The sequence below is a fragment of the Sander vitreus genome, chromosome 18, assembly GCF_031162955.1.
Source record: "Sander vitreus isolate 19-12246 chromosome 18, sanVit1, whole genome shotgun sequence".
NCBI classification, from domain to species: domain Eukaryota; kingdom Metazoa; phylum Chordata; class Actinopteri; order Perciformes; family Percidae; genus Sander; species Sander vitreus.
The window spans coordinates 8,768,985-8,789,896 of NC_135872.1; the positions used below are offsets into that span (position 1 = coordinate 8,768,985).

The 20,912-nt window shown below is 39.5% G+C and overlaps 1 protein-coding gene across 1 annotated transcript in view; it reads right to left on the reverse strand.

The window, feature by feature from the left end:
* lama2 (laminin, alpha 2) overlaps positions 1-20,912 on the reverse strand; it is a 211,952-nt gene that overhangs the window by 45,498 nt on the left and 145,542 nt on the right. The window contains exons 28-38 of the mRNA XM_078275135.1: positions 17,879-18,055; positions 17,428-17,613; positions 17,020-17,138; positions 16,636-16,753; positions 14,584-14,736; positions 9,292-9,416; positions 8,980-9,066; positions 8,405-8,598; positions 5,231-5,373; positions 3,840-3,938; positions 2,295-2,406 (exon numbers count right to left, since the gene is read on the reverse strand). Of these exons, the coding sequence (XP_078131261.1) occupies positions 2,295-2,406; positions 3,840-3,938; positions 5,231-5,373; positions 8,405-8,598; positions 8,980-9,066; positions 9,292-9,416; positions 14,584-14,736; positions 16,636-16,753; positions 17,020-17,138; positions 17,428-17,613; positions 17,879-18,055 (1,513 nt within the window). The remainder of the gene's footprint in view (positions 1-2,294; positions 2,407-3,839; positions 3,939-5,230; positions 5,374-8,404; positions 8,599-8,979; positions 9,067-9,291; positions 9,417-14,583; positions 14,737-16,635; positions 16,754-17,019; positions 17,139-17,427; positions 17,614-17,878; positions 18,056-20,912) is intronic.

Consider the following 20,912-nt stretch of genomic DNA (forward strand, 5'->3'; position numbering starts at 1 on the left):
AATTCATTAAATTCAAATCGGACACCATTGTTAGCTTTATAAGACCTTGGGGTAGATGTTATGTAAGTGGTGTGACGAAATTCAAACTGTAAATATACGAACGTTATGCCGAAAGTGTAGCAACGATCTTTTCCCCCAGATTAAATGGGGCACATAGCCTAGCTTGCAGCTAAAGTCTGACACGTCTTACTAAATTTGCAATTAGCCATCAATTTTCGTAAAACGGCCCATATTTGAGCTTTATATAGTTGATTTCTCGCTTAAAAAAGTCTCAGAAGTGAATTTAATAACGAAATAGCCCGACAAACAATGTATACCTTTGCAGTGTCTGAAATATGAGACCTGCTGTCTCGTCTCCAATGTGTTTCTATAGGGTTCGCTCAAACCAATCAGCGCACAGCTCATCTAAATATTCATGAGCATACCATATTTGGAAAAATAGTTCTTGTTCCAAATAGAGCCATATTCACAGGGTAGTTAAGGGCCTAATAAAATAGCATTAGGGCCCAACCAATGTTACATACCCTATTAGGAGACCTTAAGGAACAGTGTAAATACCCTATATAATCATTCTATCACCCCTTTAAAGTTGGAAAAAGACCTAGAGATTATTGAAATTTAAAAAGACTGACTACTCATACATAATGACTATTTCCACCAACATACACAGCACATTTAGTCTTGACAGTCTGAAAGGAGCACATGTTGAAAGACTGAGTAAATATACTGTAGAGGACACAGTACAAGTAAGTAGTAGTGTAGACAATCATTATCATGTCACCAGGATTTCTTGTTTGTTTCTGTACCAGAAAAACCTCATCTACAAATTAAAGCTTAACAAGTAAGTAGCTCTTGAGTGAAGATTGTTTTGTTGAAACTGCTGTTTCCAAGTCAAGAATGAACCATCAAGCTTACCTAAATGAACTGGTTTATAAAAAATCTGTAAAAATGTTAACATTTTGTTTGTTTGTTTTTAAAAATCTTTTATCTTTCTTATCTATCTATCGAGACTGATGTGTAATGCAGAAAAGAGAAAAGAGAGGATTGCTGGGGGTATGCGAAAGAAAGATCTGTGGCTTTTTTATATGGTGAGCCTTGGCAGTAACCGAAGAAGAGCTTGGCAAACCCCAGCACCAAAGGGTGAGAGTGACCTGTAAGGTGGCACTCCTGTACTGAACTGCAGAACTCAACAAATGTGTTCTCATGAACTCAATAAATGTGTTCTTACCAGTGTATGTACTGTATGGTCTGTGACTGTGATGTCGCAGGAGAAAAACACATCACAAGCTGGTCACACAGCCATTGATACAGGGGCTGAGGGATGCTGCAGCTTCACTGGCAAAAAGATACTAAAGCGAACAACTATCTGCTATTTACACATAGTATAGAGAGAGAGCGAGACAAGCCCTCTGTATGAAGCCACCTCTGCCGGAGTGAACCATCTGGACTGTACCACAAAGTTCTGCCTGTGAGATAATGTTTTACTCCAGTGGGAACATAGCATCCTGCTGTAGGGCATCATTAAAACCCGAAGCTATGGATAGACATCCAATTAGTGCAAACACCATTTTGCTTGTGTGGTCTCTCTGTGACTTGCTAACTAGCCACTAACAAAATAAAACAAACTGAATCATTGCATCCCATTATCTTGGTGGGTGATTCTTTATCACCATGGTTAGTGATGGATCCGTCTTTATTGTTCAGGCAACACTTTGCACCGGCAGCTGGCACCGAGCACCGGCAGCTGGCCATCGGCCCACCAGTCATTGTGTTTGAGCTAAGTTTTCCTTTGAGCTAAGGAGACAGAAAGGTATTTTGGTTGTCTCACTTCGGAGATGCCTCTCCAAAAGATGGGCCTAATAGAGTTGAAAAAAATAAAAGGCTGTAGTACAACAAGATCTCTGCTTTTTGTTGATTATAAGTGGTAACACTGAAACTAGTCTTAATAGTGATGTCACTTTTTTCTAATCATAGTATTTCTTGTACATCAAATTCAACTTGTAAGTCTTTTTGAAGATGCTACATCTTCTTTAATTTGCTGCTTTTTAATATGTTCTGCCCGTATAATTATTCAGTTCATTAGCTTATTTTTCCCCGTTTGTTCATATTCTTACCAATCCATTCTCTTTTAATGTAATAACCTACATTTTCCAAATGGATCCCTTGCATTTAATATAATGCAATGTACTTTGATAACAGATGAAACTACTGAAACAGTAGACAGATACATCCAGAAATCCCAGTTGGCAGGATATGAAGTTAATTGGAGGAGAGGTGGTGTTCATTTCGGCTACCTTGAGCTCCCAGCAGTGTATCCCTGATGAACTGCTCCAGGTCCTCAGCTCGTTTATGAATCCTGTCAGCATCATCCTCAACCTGCTCTCCGTCAGCAGACACCTTAGTGGCCTATACAAACAGACACACAAACATTATAAAATAATAATGAACAAGTGTTGAATAACTGAACATATTGACTTCTGTCTAACAAAGGAAGGTAAAAGACGGAGGTTCTACAGTACATGTAAAAGAATGACAGAGGATGATGGCAAGACGTACATACAGTACACACACCTAATCAATATTATAGCATGTGTGTACAGTTCCGTCTGTTTATCCTCTGTTTTTCCTGTCTACATGTGGACTCACAAGCCGCCACATACACACAGAGATGGAGGAATTATTGACATAAAAAGAAAACACAAAGACACACATTAACCCACACACACAGACACAGAGGACCAGGAAAATGAGAGATGGATGAATCCTTGACAGGCATGAAAACACACCCTAAGTCACACACACACACACATACAGAAAGAAAGAAAGAAAGAGCAGGTAATTATTGTTTTGATTTGACAAGGCCATGCTATATCATTTTCGCTTGTGTGTGTGAGTGAGTGAGTGAGCATGTGTGTGTGTGTGATGGGGTGTGGGTGATCATCATAGCTGTCAACAAATGTCAAGGCCCCAGTCCCTAAAAGGGTGTAGCTTGACAGCGTGACACTGTGTTATTTTTCTCCACTTGGCACTTATAGCCCCCCTCCACTCAAGAAGTGGTTTTTTTATATAGATTCTTGTATTCTGTATGAGGGCAAAAACATAGAAATGCTTTTGCGTAAATATGTTTGATGTAAAAAACATTAAAATTCTTTGAAGCAAAAACATTAAAAGTCCTTGTTTACAATACTTTCAAGCAAGCACAGATTCCTTAATTGGTCTACCAGGCAGGGGCCCAGAAGCCTAAGGTACCCTTAAGAGCCTCTGTTTCTTATATCTGTGGGCTTTCTGGTGGGTTTCCCAATTGTTGACCTGCTGCTACTGACATGTTGATTGACTGAATGATTGCGATGGTGTTTATTCTTGTCTGTCTGTTTTTTATGTGACTGGTTGACTGCAAAATTGAATTCCCCTAACAGATAAATAAATTAGTTTGAATTAAATTGAATTGAAATCATAAGAGTAGCGATACTAGGAATGACCAGATCAGGATTCATGATCCCAATCCTGATCTAGATCCAAATCCTTTCTGACCCTTGATCAACATGTGGTTGAATTGGTTTCTGTACTGCTTGTATACCAATCAGCGTGCTGCAGCTGGCTACTGGTTTATGCGTTGTCTCTATTGTAATGCACAGCTTGTTGTAGAAGACTTGTGTCTTCGCTGTTCTTTGTACATTAGTGTGGCCCTTCTCTATGATCTCTCTCCCTGCCACAGTCTTTATTTGCTCCATATCGTTAGAGACAGACAGAGAAAGAGGGGAAAATATGGATAAAAACAGAAAGGAAGACAATGACAGAGACTTAAGTCAAGCCAAAAGAAAAAACAAAAGTGTTTGTACCCTGCTGTGTAATTGGTCCATCTCAATGACCAGTGATCCCAGGTTGGAGTCGGCCAGTTGCAGTAATCTCTCCGGAGCTCTCTGAGGTGACAGCATGTGCTGCAGGAGAGAAACAGAGAGATGAAGGAATTACATAGAGAAATGTCTGACACATTTTGGCCCAGGGCTAGGCTTTTGAACTGCCTGGCTCTGTGCTGTAGAGCCAAAGAGAAGAGGATGAGCAAGGGAGGGCAGGAGGCGAAGGACGGAAGAAAGAAATAATCAAACAGAAAATGTATAACTAACATCTAACAAATAAAAGTCAATCTATTTGAATTATGTCACAGTAAACATGATAAGAACAAAGTTCAATTGTGAGAACGACAATATGGAATGCTAATGCAACCACAGTTCATACAACATGGTACGTGTTCAAATCAAATTTGACAGCAGTATGTGCATCATGTTGTTGACGATGCAAATGCTGAAACAGCTCCAAATGGTGATTTGTATTGAAGAAAGAAAGATTGAGAAAATTGAGAAAATTCCTAACATTTTGAAAAAACTTGAAAACAAGCTCACTACGAGACGGCAATGACATGACAATGTTCCTCTGAGTAGTGCGGGTTGAGTGAGCTGAATGAAGAGTGTGCCATCTCATTGCACTACCAAGTATTGCAATAACTCTGTTTTGATTACATACAGCCTTTAATATGTTCTCCATATCTGACTTTAAAATGTCTACTTTAAAGTTTTTATATGAAAATCACAAATGATTCTTTGGACGTTTTCCTAATTGTTTGCTAAGACATGAGTACATTCAAAGCATTTCATACAACTGATGATTTGCCAAACCCCTCCCCCGAACAGCAATTATTTGATAATATGACAGATTACAGATTAGTAAAATAAGAGTTATGTTAGAAAGAAATGATCTACACTGCAATACTGCAAAATACTGTCTTCTCATGTCTTCTACATTAAAGACTCCTTTCATAAGAGTCTCCTTTAAGTCTGCTGGGAACATTAACAAGTCAACCAGTGACAGTGTTTTCAACCAACTGATGGAGCAAGGTTAGCTACAGCTGATCAAATCTGACAGCTACTCGTCATTTTAGCTGGCGAAATTGCCGGTTGCTGGCAAGAAATTAGTAGCCTGCTTTTGTCTTCTTATGCCTGACATCAAGGAGCCATTGTTTCAAAAATTTGTAAAAATGTGGAGTGGTTAACATTGTACTGTTATCATTGTAAACTGTATGTGCTGTGCTAAAGTGGAAAACATGACAGACGTAGCAACATAAACTAAATGGGGTGGGGCTTAGCAAACTGTCCGTTGAAGACATCAAGAATTAAGACACAAGTTAAAAATCATTTGAAAATATCCTTTCCAACCAGGCAGAAGCCAATTTTACCTTGAGTTCCTCTGTCATGTTCTCAAAGCGGTACAACACCCTATAAGGTGGTGGGAGGGGTGTGGTCAGGGTAACTTCAGTGATGATGCGATACAGGCGGTCCATATCACTGATCAACAGACCCGAGCACTCATCATCACAGGCTAGAGAGACAAATAAAAACACACATTTAGACACAGCTAGAGTGTAATGAGGCCAGCAAAACCTATTAGAGGTTTACAGATGGTTTTGCTTGGGTGTGTGTGTGTGTGTGTGTGTGTGTGTGTGTGTGTGTGTGTATACTTCTGTAGTTTGACTTGGCAGAGAGAAATGAGGGGAAGAAAAATGAGGAGAAGAAACAAAGTATGTTACATGTATTTTTACTACTCAGTGTGTTTTTCTATGCCTTATTTGTGAGTCTGTAAACACATCAGTGTGTGATCATAGTGACTGCTTGTGTTTTTGTGTTTAAGTGACTCTGGCATCAGAAAGACAGGGCTGCCGATGCATGAAATTCAGCACAGAGAGGCAAAAGCACCTATTATGAGCACACACTGCAGGCTAAAAACACACAAACTAATGCACAAACACACCAGGGAATTCACTTGGATGCGTGCATACACATTTTTCTTTATTGTGTATGTGTGTGTGTGTGTGTGTGTGTGTGTGTGTGTGTGTGTGTGTGTGTGTGTGAGAATTTCTCTTCCCTTCTAAAGCCTGAGGCTGATTTATTGCAGAAATTAAAATTTCTGACAAGGGAAATCAAAGATGAATTAAATAAAATAAAAACTGTTTTGATTCTATCAATCTCTGACAAAACCAAACACACAAGTACACTAATGTATCCATGCAGTCACGTGCACACACAAAAAAACACACAAACAAACACACACACACACACACACACACACACACACGTACAGTAAATCCACAGTACATTGTGTGAGGGAGTAAAAACCTGTTTGGCAAATCTGAGCTATCCAAGATACTAACTTGATAAACATGTGATTGTTTTTCAAGTACTTGTAGAGACAATACAATCTGCGAATCGCGCAGGCAAGACGCTCCGCTTCTGAGACGCTCCCAGTGTGGTATGACGCGTGACAGAGGACGGAACAAAACCACAGCGCAGCCGGAACGCACCACAGATGCGCCTGGTGGAACATTTTATGCTCAGTTTAGCATACTCATGTTTCACACTGGATGGACTTCATTACTAGATGGCGCTTCCAGGTCTGAACATGGATGTTCAGAAGGGTCTGAAAAGTGGGGCCAAATCTAATTTCCAGCAGAGGGTGACTCCACTGGTTGCAAAAAGAAGCTAGCTTGTATACTGTAGTATAGTATAGAGTAGTATAGACATATAGTAAGTCTATGAGAAAATGACCCTACTTCTCACTTGATTTATTACCTTAGTAAACATTTTCAAAACAAGTTTATGGTATCAATCGCTCCTTTTAAGTCTTCTTCAATACGGAAAGATGTTCGTTTTTTAAATTATGGTCCCATTTATTTTAAAAATGACGATAAAGCAGGGGATGCTTTAGGGCGTGGCTACACGCCGACCTGTCAATCAGGACAGAGGTTTAGCCATGCTAACCGTTGGCCTTGTGTATATTAAGATAGCTGTGAACCTGTTTTGCAGTGTTGTCCATATTTTCTTTAATTTTTATATATTTGTAATATATCTGCCTGTTGTACACTCTTTGACCAACACTTAAGTTGTATATGGAAACGGAATTTTGATGAGGGCCAACAATGCAGTTTAGTTAAATCACGTTTAGACACATAGTAGATATCAAATATTGCATGTTTAGGTCCGATGGCAATGGTTTCTCCAGAACTGGTTTTCAATGTAATGCATTTTGTTTGGATTTAAACCTTGGTTTTTATATCTTATTGTGCAAACATTTTTTTACAAAAATATACAAAAACTCATGGGGGGACACATCATGTGCAAGCATCTTTTGTGTATCATTTTTTTTTCTGTTTATAAGCATTGTATTTAGCTATTCCCTGAGGTCATAATACTCTATCAGTATGATACTCCATGTTTCACCCTGAAATAAATAATATGTATATAATAAACTCTCATGTGGATGTAGACATCATTCAATAATGCAACCCATTATGACATCACATATTGAAATGTAGCTGCATCTCAATGCAAATTATGTTATACAGCAGATATGAGAGCTATGCATTTCCCTCGATCAAGATTGCAGACTTCCAAAGTGCTTGCTTGCGTCTGATAGGATGGGAGAAAGGGCAGAGCAGGGACGAAACGTAGTGCAATCACTCTTCAACAAGTGAACAGCAGTCTGATCGCTCCACTCTGTAAAACACCAGGACTTGTGATTATAGTCTGAACGTAGAGGCGACCGGTTTGGTGTGAGGGGTGCACTGCAGCACTCGCGCTGCCAATTTATGAACACACGCCTTGTGTCGGAACACAAAGACCTGAGCAAGCAATTTCCTCTCTGACCTGACAGCAGCAATTTCAAATCACCCTCTGTATTACAACCTTTTCTTCTATATTCTCGTACCTGTAGACATGCTAATGGCACTGAATTGGCCCTGCCATTATGCTCATATTAAGTTTAAATTAGCTCCAAATGACATTGAAATTATTTTCTAAATGACTTGAATCTGACTTCTGCCACGACCTGCTGTCTCCCATGGCAACCGGAGAAAAGGGCTTTGACTGCTCATTTGCATTTCATCGCCAAAATAAAGCAAAACATCAGGTGACTATGCTGGGTTGTAGGCTATTAGAGAGAATAGAAGAAAATAAAAAGGAGAGGATGTCTGTAGGTTTCAGTAACCTAAAGACACTTTCAAGGGGACCAAATGTGCTCTTTTTGCTATGATCTGGTATAGTAAAGTTAAATTCTGGGCTCCTTTTGTAATAGATTCTGTTGTTGAAGGCAAAGAGGCCCTTATAATGATTACTGATTTGATTTTAGCTTTTATTAATTTCCTCTTTAAATTATTGGCACTAAGATTCACAATCACATAATTCAGAACACATGTCCTATAAAACCGGCACCTGTTGGCTGTTTGTCTCATAACTTTAATTTAAGCTCTATAGCTGAGATTTCAACCCTGAATGAAGAGAAAGCAAAAAAAGAAAAGACAAGAAAGAAAAAGCAGCACCAACACTAGATTAAATATAAAGCTGTGTGTTAGTCTTACAGATGATCCCAGCTGGTCCACACACATGCCTGTCCATGCACTGGTCACACGACTTTCCCGATGCCCCGACCCTGCAACGGCATTGGCCTGTGACAGGGTCACATGGTCCAGGCAACGCCCCCCACAAGGAACACTTACATTCCTCGCAGCGGCCCCCAGGCATCCGTGGGTTACCATGGTAACCAGTAGCACACCTGGACAGGGGGATCATGGGAAGAAGGAATGAGTTGTGATTGTTGTGTGTCTGAACACATAAAGACCTTTTAATGACGACTGTCAAATCAAGATCGTGGCAAAAAGGTACACAAACAGGAAGTGAGAAAAACATTTTTTTCCAGCACTTCACACATCAACACTTTTACAGTGTACACACACACACACACACACCAGAAATGTTTACATGTAGCATACATCACTTTGTATTACAAATATTCAAGTACTTGTACTGTCATTGTCAAAAACTCTCATTTTCTTGTGTGTAGGAGAAAGATACATGACCTGTGTGTGTGTGTGTGTGTGTGTGTGTGTGTGTGCATGTGCGTGTGCGTGTGCATGTGCGCTTGCGTGTCTCTCACCTCTCACAGTATTTGCCCTCATAACCCTCAGGACAGGCAATACATCGGTAGTCATCAAATCCCTCAGTTACACAGGTTGGACTGAAACTAGACTCAGACAGATTGAAAATACTTCCAGTGAACATACATAAATATCTTAATACGTTTACAGTCTACATGTTCAAAAATGTTGAGAAAATAACAGAAATGTACATAAATGTATTTTAAAGAATGGCATCCAAACATGACAAGATGATACATGATTGATACACAATACTTTCAATTTGTAGACACCCTCTGCTGAAAAAAGATATGGATAAACAGGTAGTTTACTTGTTCTCTGGGTTGATGAGGGGACAGGCGCAAGGTTTGCAGTCGTCATGGAAACCTCGGACCACACCGTAGAATCCTGGAGCGCAGCGTTCACACCGATCACCCTCTGTGTTGTCTTGACAGTTCTACACACACACACACACACACACACACACACACACACACACACACACACACACACGTGAAATTAATGTTATATTTGTGAAGACACTGCATCGGCTTTCATTCATTCTCTAACCCAAGCATGACTCTAACCCATCATCCTCTAGTCAGCATGACTTCTTGGTCTGTGTGGTTGGTTTAAAAAGCAGACTTTGATTGTGTGAGCATGATGTAGGCAGCTGTAACACAATTACAAAAAAAAATAAAAATTAAAAAACTTTCTGCTTATCCAGAAAGCTTTTTATCTTTTAAAAAGCAAACTCATTTTCAAATTAAATTAACAGCAGTTAAGCTACAATTTTATCTGCATGTTGTATTTGAATATTGCCTCTGGCACAGTGAAAAAGACACAAGATTAGTTTGAGCATTAAAAAAAAGATATAAGTAAATTAGTATAACTTAAAGCTATAGTGCGTATTTTCTGCTGCCCCCATGAGGAATTCTAAGTAATGACAACAAAACTGTCGCGTCCACATGATAGTAGCCAAGGAGGACACGGAGGATTAAAAAAACAGGATGGACTCTTCAAAAGAGGTAATTATCTTCACTTGAGTTTCTGCGCGGGAAAGTCACTGGACTCCACAATCTTCTGAACATGCCATACTGAGAAATACAGAGAGAGTTGTGTGGAGCTGATAGTCTTAATTAGCTTTGTAGCAACTCATTTGGCAATGGCTTGAATGTAACGTATGTTCATTAATATCAAAAAGTTACGCACTGTTTACAATCCCTTGTAAGTGTCTACTTGTCACAAGTCGGCAATGAGTAATTGAAACAACAGGTGGGGTCACTCATCATCCCCTCCTTGATTACTAACAAACTGGCTTTGGGGAGGCTTGTTTTTTGGTGAGTGAGATAATTATCCTGGCTCCACTGGGCATACCCACTGTCAGTTTACTTCACAATTTTTGGATAAAAGTAGTACTTTTGATCACCGGTGTGCTTCGCTGTAAGGCGGTAAACTCAGAGATGGTTATTGAGATGTTTGACAACATGTTGACAGAAAGGAGCTGCCTGTCTTCTTAGATTCGTTCTTCTTCTAACGAGACAAATAGATGACAACTTTTATTGACTTTTATTTTCCAGGAAATGTTGATTGAGCAGTCTCTTTGTTCACATGCATACAGAGTCACACATACGGACTGTCACTGGGAAGTACCCAATGGCATCTCACATCTTTTTCATCACACAGTTTCTGAGCCATTTTAGACACAGACACACACAGACACACACACACACACACACACACACACACACACACACACACACACACACACACACCCCTAGCCGGGACTATTTTCAAGTCCACACACAGTAATAAATGGTTTTTGGGCCCAGTCCCTCCACTCCTGCATGATGACGTGCTGTGAGAACATGCACAGCAGCGGCCAGCTAGCTGTTAGCTGACAGGTGAGATCTCACGACAGGGTACACAACCATCAAATATAACTAATAATATAACAATACCTATACATATTTGTATTCTGACAGGTGCTATGTCAAAATACAGTTTGTTTATATAAATATACAGTACATTTCCACATACAAAACACATACACACACACACACACACACACACACACACACACAGTAAACTCACACAAATATATTACATACTGTACACAAACATGCAGCTTTCTCCTCTTCATATCCCCAGGGTTCAGTCGTATGTGTTCGCCTTGTTTGTTGAAAATGGGAACTTCAATCAGTGCAACAGGAAGTTGCATTCTAACGAAGCAAGTCATTTCCATTAACTTCCTGTGTTTCTCGTTACCACTAATTACCACAGAAACAAACTCGTTTAGCATTTTCAATTTAGCCCGCTCGGTAAGAAAATGCTAATGACGCCGTTATGGAGAGCGAGATGGAAATGGGCGAGGGAAAAATGGCTGGGAGGCAGAAAGAGACAGAAATCAAACACAAGAGAAGAGGAAGGGGAGAACTAAAAAGGGAGAGAAACAAATTGGCAAAACTAGAGAAATTAGAGAGGTGAGAAAGAAAGAGAGGAGGGTGTAGAGAAAGAAAAGAAAAATGAGAGAACTAAAGGTAAAAGACAGAGAAAATGGCAGGCTAATGAAAGGAGACAAAGCATGAGTAAATACGTAATTGAGGATGAGAATAGGGCAGAATAAAAAGAAACAAGGAAATTAGAAGGAGGTGAAGTAGAAGGAGAAATGATAGAATGAAGTTGAAGATACAGGTATGAGAATGGATAAAAGACAGAGGAGAGGAGGTAACAGAAAAGGAGAAAAACAATAACAAATTAAAGCTGCAAGCAGTGTTGGACGGGCCCTCGCGCCTCTGCGCGCCTCGGGGTTACTGGCGGATGCTGCTCCTTGCGACCGTGCATTTGCGCGGCACTCAGACACTGCAAATCGTCACCAATGAAAAGGGAACTCCCTGCTGAGTTCAATGATACCTCACACAAGACTGTATGTCATACAGTTCATTAGCTGTGAAAGGGGGCGTGGCTAAAGCATAGGGGGCAGGCCAAACCATGACCAATGAACACAGAACTCTCTGTTGAGATCAATGATACCTCACACAATAATGTACAAGAAACGGGTCATTAGTTATTAAAGGGGGTGTGGCTTGATCATATGGGGCAGGCCAAACCATCACCAATGAAGTAGGAACTCTCTGCTGAGTTCAATGACACCTCACTCAAGACTCTACCTTAAATGGGTCACCAATTATGAAAGGGGGCGTGGCTAAAGCTTAGGGGAGCGGGTCAAACCATCACCAATGAAGAAGGAACTCTCTGTATCACAGCTCAGTATCACATGTAGACCACACATTATAAGTTTTATGTAAATTGGATGATGTTTGTCATATAAGGCGCATTTCCTGTTGCCAGCGGGGGGCGCTATGATCAAAAATCTATTTTGGCCTGTAGTTGTCCTCAGGCCGGGACCCTTGTCAATCATAAGAAATTTGGGGAGATACGACAGCGTACACTCAAGTTACAACAATTTCTTTGTTCATCGCTAAACACTCAAAATGGCCACCCTGCCACGCCCACACCGTTTGACGAAAAGTTTTTCTTTTAATAACTTTTCATCGTTAACATCTTAAGATGGCACAGACCAAATTTGAAGTTGATTGGATGAAATCTCTAGGAGGAGTTTGTTAAAGTACGACAATGGCCAAAATCACACTAATTTCGAACTTTTAAATACAAATGGCGGACTTCCTGTTGGGTTTAGGGTATGGCTACAATGACATTTTTTTGTACGTCTTGACATGCTTCATATGTGTACCAAGTTTCGTGAGTCTATGTTAAACGCACTGCAGGGGCTCAATTTTTCTAACTTTGTAGGGGCGCTAGCGAGCCACTTTTGTGCGCCTATTCCTGAAACCCTTAAAATATGTAAATTTTCACCAGACTTGATGCGACCGCCAATTTTTGGTGAGTTTTTGAATATGTTAAGCCCCTCAAAAAGACAATTCATTTGCCGTAATAATAATTCCTTCAGTTTCCGCTGTCGGCGCTCGGGCCCTAATAATTAGAAAGCAGAGGACAGCGGAGTGGCACCCATATTGGAGCACAACTATTCTCTGGTGTGGGGACAACAATTGGTGACTTAAGGCCGATTACACCCAACATTTGTCTTACCGACTGCGTTGGTGCTAATTTGAGTCTATCATACAGATGATCTCATGGTACATGCAAGTTTAGAAATTACGATTTAAATTCATAGCGTCAATGGGAATGGCATTCATTGAAGAATAAGAGTCAAGCTGTCAACATTAGGCATTTTCTTTTATGACTGAACCCTTTTTCCGATTATTACTGGAATAAAATGATCCATTAAGCTAGTGACAGTTGCATGATGGTTACAGTCCAAATTAAATTAAGCTCGAGTGAGGCTTTTACATAATTGCTGATCCTTTTAGTTGTCCTGTTCATACGCTTCTCAGTCAGTAATCACAGTCACACTCTGTCATGACCGAACAACAAATCCAGCACCCTGAGCAAGCTTTTGAAAAATTGTTGAGCAGCTGCAATTATATGAAAGAAGGTGAGCCACTTGCACTACCTGCCATATTTCAAGTCTTCCAAAACAATTATTAAACATTATGTGCGAAAAAACTGTATTACTTTTCCACAAAGGCTCCATTCGAACACAGCTGCCAGTATCTTTCAGAGTTTGTTTACAAGTGCTTATACATATCTATCTTATTGGTTATTCAGTGCAGTAGTGTTCTAACCACATCAAGCCACATCATTAAATGGGTCCTCATAAACTGTCCGAAACTATCTCAGTTGATGGATTTTTCTGACAGTTTTCTCTGTGGCTGGAAAATCATGGCAAAACAGTGACATTCTTTAAGTCTGCCAGGGTTTTTACAGATCAAATCTGAGATCAGATGGGGACACAACTGACCAGATTGTGAAAAGGCTGGAAGTGACTAACAGCTAACAACTGGCATGTTCAGATTTACAGTATCTCACCAGTCACCAGCTAGATTTACGAAATACATGCAGGCAGAATATCTTAAAAACACACACACACACACACACACACACACACACACACACACACACACTATCAAAACAAACATGGAGGTGGTTCTCTTTTCCAAGTTTTGTTTCCTTGCACTGAATAAATAAATAAAAACTAGAAGTTTTTACTACAAGAGTTTGTTTCTAAACGGTTAGAAAATAAATTGTATGGAAATTATTGTCACAACTGGAATGTGCTGCTCAGTGACAGTGCTTACCTGTTGAATACATTTTGTGTTAAACTATCAGGGTCAAATTTCTTTGCCTTAATGTGTTTTAATTGTAGATCTTCTGATAAGATGATATTCTCCCCTCTTTCTAAAAGTAAGGATGTAGCTTTGGATCAGATCCAGAGGAGAGGAAATTACACAAAATATGAATGAGCCTGGGGTCGTTAATTATCGCAGGGCTAATTACAGTACCTAACATTCCTCCTAACACACACATACACACACTTTGTTCTTTTTCACACCTCTATCTCTTCTCCAGAAACTACCTGGCATATGGCTGTATACAGTAAGGGTCTCCAGTGGGAGAACACACACACACACACACACACACACACACACACACACACACACACACACACACACACACACACACACACACACACACACTCTTACCTGGCATATGGATGTTTCAGGGTCACAGGTGGAAGAGTGCCCACTGCATTGGCACTGAACACAACTGCCCATGCCGGCAGCGGTGGGCACTCCTGACGCTGGAACAGATGCCAGGGAACTGGCGCGAAGACGGTAGAAACCTGCAGCACACTCCTGCACACAGAGCCAGCCAGACAGAAAGAGAATGAGCGGGATAATGAGGGTAGAGATTTATTCGTTAAAAGATTTTTTTTAAAAGCTGAAAGACAGAAATAGAAGATCTAGTTTTGATAGCATGTGTTCCCACAGTAATCCCACACTATGCATGATCTTGGAATACACACACACGCATGCGCGCACGCACGCACACACACACACACACACACACACACACACACATACACACACACACAATACACATGGACCCACATAATTATCCCTAATTGTTATTTCTCAAGGCAACTGTTGACCACTCTCTCTTTCACACACATACACACAATTAAGAGTTATTCCCTAGTAACTTTTGATCACAGACATGCACACACACACACACACACACACACACACACACACACACACACACACACACACACACACACACACACACACACACACACAGAGAGACATGCAAGGTAACTCCCTCCCTCTCTCTCCTGTTCAGTAATAATTAATGGAGTCCATTTAAAGAGCCATCTGTTCCCTCTGCTAGCACTAAACGCCCGTTTAAAAATACTTTATTAACAACGACGGCAGCAACACATAGAATGGCCATCTGTCAGCCAAGACCTCTGCGACCTGAACATTTGAAGTTTAGCTACTGCTTGCTATTTGGCTTCAAATCTGTAGTTTTTAAATTATGTACACGGTTACAATTTTTTTCCCGCAATATAGACGTCTGCTCCTCTGCACGCCAAGCAGCAAACGACAAAGTGAAACAAAAAAATATAGTTAAAAGTTTACTGGCAACTCATGTGTTCCTTTGAGATTAACACAATAATACCTAACTGACTCTCAGGCGGCGCCCTCCAGCGCAATTGCACAGAACTGTTGCCCATGTGTATCATAAGCTACCTCTACAAAATCCTCATTAAACTAAAGATTGAGTCCCTGCTATATGCTTTCTGTGGACGCAAGCTGAAAGTCAATTGCTTTAACAAAATCACAACTGAGTGGGAGAGACGCTCAGTGAGGCTTAATCCTAGCTAAGCAAAGCAACAAAAAAACATGAGTCTGAAAGGCGTCGCAGAGGCTTAAAACTCTGAACTAAATGTAAATTGGAAACTTGTGAGATATTATTGAAAGCCTAGTCTGTGACCTCCATGTTTACACTCTGAAGTCAGCAGACATAAAGCATTCATTCCTCTGAGAGATCACTCTGTAATTAATGTTTGTAATGTTAGATAGTTTTGAACTTGTGTCAATGTGAAGGGTTTTTCTTTTCGTTTTACTGTAATATTCTCACTATTCTTATATTTTTTGTGTTAACGTATTTGTTTTTTTGCATGCTCTACTTTTGATGCAGTGTGCTTTTTGCTTCTGCATTGAAGTAATTTCATCACACAATTATTACAAATACTGTAAGTGAGATACAGAAACTTAGTGATGCAGTTTTACACTGATAAACGCTGACTATATTGTGAAATTTCTTGGCATGTCTCCTAGTTTCTACCAACATATGAAGAAGAGATGATTTTAGCTTATCAAAGAATTTGGTTTTTGTACATATTTTGGCCAATGCAAATAAAAAATTGCACTACAGAAATGACAAAGATATTTATTTTACTTTTTTGTCCAATAGAGAGCCCTGATTTTCTCAAATATAAAATATCCTGCTAAGTATCTTGGTTACAATTATTTTTAAGGCAGTAGCAGTAGTTTCATATAGTCACATTTGCACTTGTACTGTACAGTACTGAAAGTTCTTTTGAAGTACAGTTGAAAATGCTATGAACTACCTGCTGACTCCTGCAATACCTGTATCAGAGTTCTTAGGAACACCATTTGGAAAAGTTCACATTTTGCAGGTATACGTTCTACAAGTTTGTGCATGTATGTGTTTAGTTGAGTGCCCACCTCACAGGAAAGTCCAGAGTATCCGATTGGACAATCACACTTCTCTATCTGATGTGCTTTCTCGCTCTCTTTGGTTGGTCTGCCTTCCTCGGCCACTGTTAGACTGATTTCTGAAATACTGGAAGAGAGAGAAGTCAATCAATCAAATCCATCAATACAACAATGTAATATGATTACAACTGTTTTCTTTTCAGTTTCTAATAGCACTGGTTTGTTGGGACATTTGGAAATTCTAAAACTAAGATACATGCCTTTTTTCCCCCACAGGTTATCCTTTATGTAGCCATCACATTTCCAATTTAATAGTGGACTACACTGTGTGGAGGCGCATGCTACTGCTCGTGTGTGTGTGTGTGTGTGTGTTTGTGTGTGTGTCCTTTTTACCGGCTGTGTCTCATCAAGTTGCCGTGTGATGCCTTAATTAGGATGTAGTCCACATAGAACAAAATATCCATGAAGTCCTCTCGAGTCATGGACCTGCCATCTGCGTACTTCCACTCATGCTGCACACACACACACACACACACACACACACACACACACACACACACACACACACACACACAGTAAACACACTGACAAATCAATTTTACCACTGCAGTCCATTACCATTGTAATAGACCCTGTTTGTATTGATTGACAGAGCTTGCCAAAACTAACCACAATCAATATTTGGTTTAGGTCTATTCTTCTTTTAGTTGGTATTTAATAGAAGAAGTTATTTCTAAAACTCATAACTCAAATATTTCTTCCATTATTTTTTTCAATTTCCCATTTCCATCCTTGCTCTACCTCTGTCATGTCGATCTCATGGCGGGTCAGCTGACCAATCTGGAGTCCCGGTATGTGGCGTGTCATCAGGATGTTGCGGTTAGGACCACCCCTAATAATGACCTGAGGCTCATAGGAGGAAGGACCAGTTTCATCTCTGGCCTCGTAGTACACTGCATATTTCAACTGCCCACCATATGCTGTGATCTGAAGGACAGAGATAATTGATTAAAGAAATTAAGGACAACTGTACTGAATTAACAGTTTGTGCCATTCTGACAAAATCCTCTTGATTTCAGCTAAAATATTGATATCTATATTACTACTTTGATGGTCAGAGAAATACAGATTGCTGTAGAAAAGAATTAAAAACTGTATTGCCTAGTCATCTTAAAGTGAAATGGCAGACATACAAAAGTATATAATTAAAAAACAACAAATGAAAAAACACAAAAACAGTGAGCTTTCCTACCATAGAGCCTCTGAACTGCTCCGGCAGTTTCCAGTAGTAGGGTTCCAAGAGAGTTGAGGTGACCAGCTCTGTATGAGCGAGGATCTCAGGGTGCTGGAAGCTCACTCCTCTCCTCGTCTCCACAGTGTTGGATTTATCCACCAGGGGGAGCACCGTCTGCTCAGGCTTCAGCGTTAACTACACACAACAATGACAATATTAATGTGATGCATGTTGGTCCTCGTAGATTAACCTCAAGGAACTGTGATTAGTTTAAATGGTGTTAAATGGCTAATAATCATGAATGTTTTGGTCTCAGTTTTTTATTATACATTTTGGTGAGGTACACCCTTTTACACATAGGCTGTGTTTCATTAGTTTTTCAACATGCCCTCCACCCCTCAGCCCTTGGTATGACGTCATAGCGGAGGCCACTTGGAGTGACCATCGTTGTTCACTCGCTCCCTCAGCCCTCCGAGGGTCGAGAGTCTTATTTCACCATGTTGTAGTTGACATAAAGTGAGGCAGATACAGCATATGTGCATATATGGGTGGGTAGAATGGCATAATCATAATTCAAACCATATAAGTTATGTTGCATACCATGACAAAACTGTAAATGAGGTGTCTACACTATCTTCTCTTTTTCTCACCTTCTAATGATGCTGACTCAAACAATGCTCCACCCTCACCCTTCTTTGACTTTGGCTGACATCGATTTCAAATGCCTTTTGTCTGAGACTGCTATTTTGGTACGTAAAACTGACTTCCTTGTTTCATCTGTGGGCGCAGAGGATTATGGAATATCCTAACTAATGAGGATGGATCTATGCAGCTCTAAAAAACCAAATGAAGACACCTTTTATGGAAATAGTTGATTGCAACATGACTCGATGCATTTTCATCTCCAAATACGGTCTTTGCAAAAACAAACATTCTGTGGCAACCTTTTTGTAAAACAGTGAAATTAATTTGAATAGGTACAGTATAGGAATTCTAGTTAAGTCTGAGGATAACTATCTGTTATTTTAAAGACAACAATCTTCTGCCATCAGCTTAATCTGATGGCATTTAGTAGCAATCCTGTTGCAGGTTTGGTGAGTGGGTGCGATCTCCCGGGAGAAGTGCCTAACACTTTATGGCACTAAGTCAGACACCACCATTGATTTTGGTGAAACTGGATCATATTTTATGGAGAAAATGTTTCCTGGTTTTCCCTCTGATGTCCTCCGGCTGCTCTGCCTCGACTCACTGATTCACAGAGTTGTATGTTGGACAGAAAGCTTTACTTGATGCTAAGGTAAGGCTAACTGCTTCTAACTGTAGCTGCTTTCAGTTGCTTAAAAGGCATGAACAAAAGATCGGCTTGTTTTGTATTCTGCACAATGGTTTCAGTGCAGCAAAAAGTGACTGAATGTTTTGGTGATGGAAGACCCTGGCCCAGTATTTTATAATAGTGGTATTTTAATAGTGGTTAATAAGACAATCACCGAGTCAGTATTTTCTCAAGTTGATTGTGTTGTCACTTTTATTAATCATGGGCCCATTTTTGTTGCTTTTGTAAGTATTGCTCTTCAGTTGTATTTTCCAATGTAAATGTCTTTCCCTTCTGAATATAACTTGAAACTGGTGCTGTCACTCTGTCAGTAATAACTCAAATATGATTACAATACCAGAGAGCAAGAGACAGTCTGGAGAAAATGTAGCCCTTACTTTCTCATTCTCTCGGTCTCCCACTTTATGCGTTTCTTTTCAATATTACTGTAATAATATCTGGGTGTATTATGGACTGTGGGTTGTGGTTGAGTGATTTAAATATTGTGTGGATAATATCTATAGGTACTATAGTTTGGACACAGATGGAACAGTCACACATGGAACGGGAAATTGCTTATTTCTTGAATTGAATTCCAAACATATCTATATACTGTAGCTGGTTTCTAGTTGGCAATTAGCTACAACTATGAAAATAAATAAGTAATAGGAACAAAATGACAAAAATGTTAGTATGTCATAAAATCCTAATTTGAGACTACATACAATGTGGGTATTAATGGAAATAAGTTATGGGGGATATTTTCACTCTCAAATAGTTAAGAAGTGATACTCGAATGTTTCAATTAGTAGTTTGTAAATCTGTAGAGCTTACTCATGAGGTAATGTCTAAATAACAATTTCTGAATATTGCCAATAGAGCCTGGAGTCTATTCTGATTGAGTATGAGCTATACTAGAGAAAAAGAAGTATGAACAGGCTGAGGACAAGGGCTTCATTCTACATTCACTAGATCCTTATTATTCTCATGTACCATTTTCTATTTAACAATACTTTATAATTCAGGGTTTGTATACATTTTCTTTAAGTATATATATCAGTAATAACACTGAATTTAACTAAAAAGGGAACCATTTCATAAATGTGCAAAATGTTCAGATGTAGAATACATAGCATTGCTGGCCTCATCTAGCTGTTAATGTAATGGCTTTGTATTATTTACAAATATGTGTCTGTTACATAAATGTTTGCTATGGCATTCAGACATGACAGGATCTTTGTACAAAGTACCAAAATGATTGTGCAAAATGTTGCACCTGCATGCACATTACATAAAAGGTTTAAAGTGCATACTCTTTTATTATTTACAGCTAATAGTTACTAATGTTTTCTTTATTTATTTTCTTTTATTTATTTTTAGTTTAGAATATGCGGCCATTAGTCTGGGGCAAAACATCTCTCTATTCTTAAAGACGAGAGTCCTCCTGAAGGTATTTTCCTTTTTTCACATCATGCTTCCATTTTATCTCAGTTCTTTAAAGATTTTATTTCATTATACAGTATTAGTACAGATCTTTACAGCACTATTTAACAACCAGTAAATAGTCATCCAATCTCACACACACAGTTCTCCCTTCAGAGATAAATATCACAAAAAATGACGTGTGTGTGTGTGTGTCCCTCTCCGTGAACCTCCGTGTAATCCCCTGTAGTGTGAGTTTTTGTGTGTTTGCGTATGTGAAGGCATGTGTACTGTGTTTGTATAGTGTATGTGTATGGT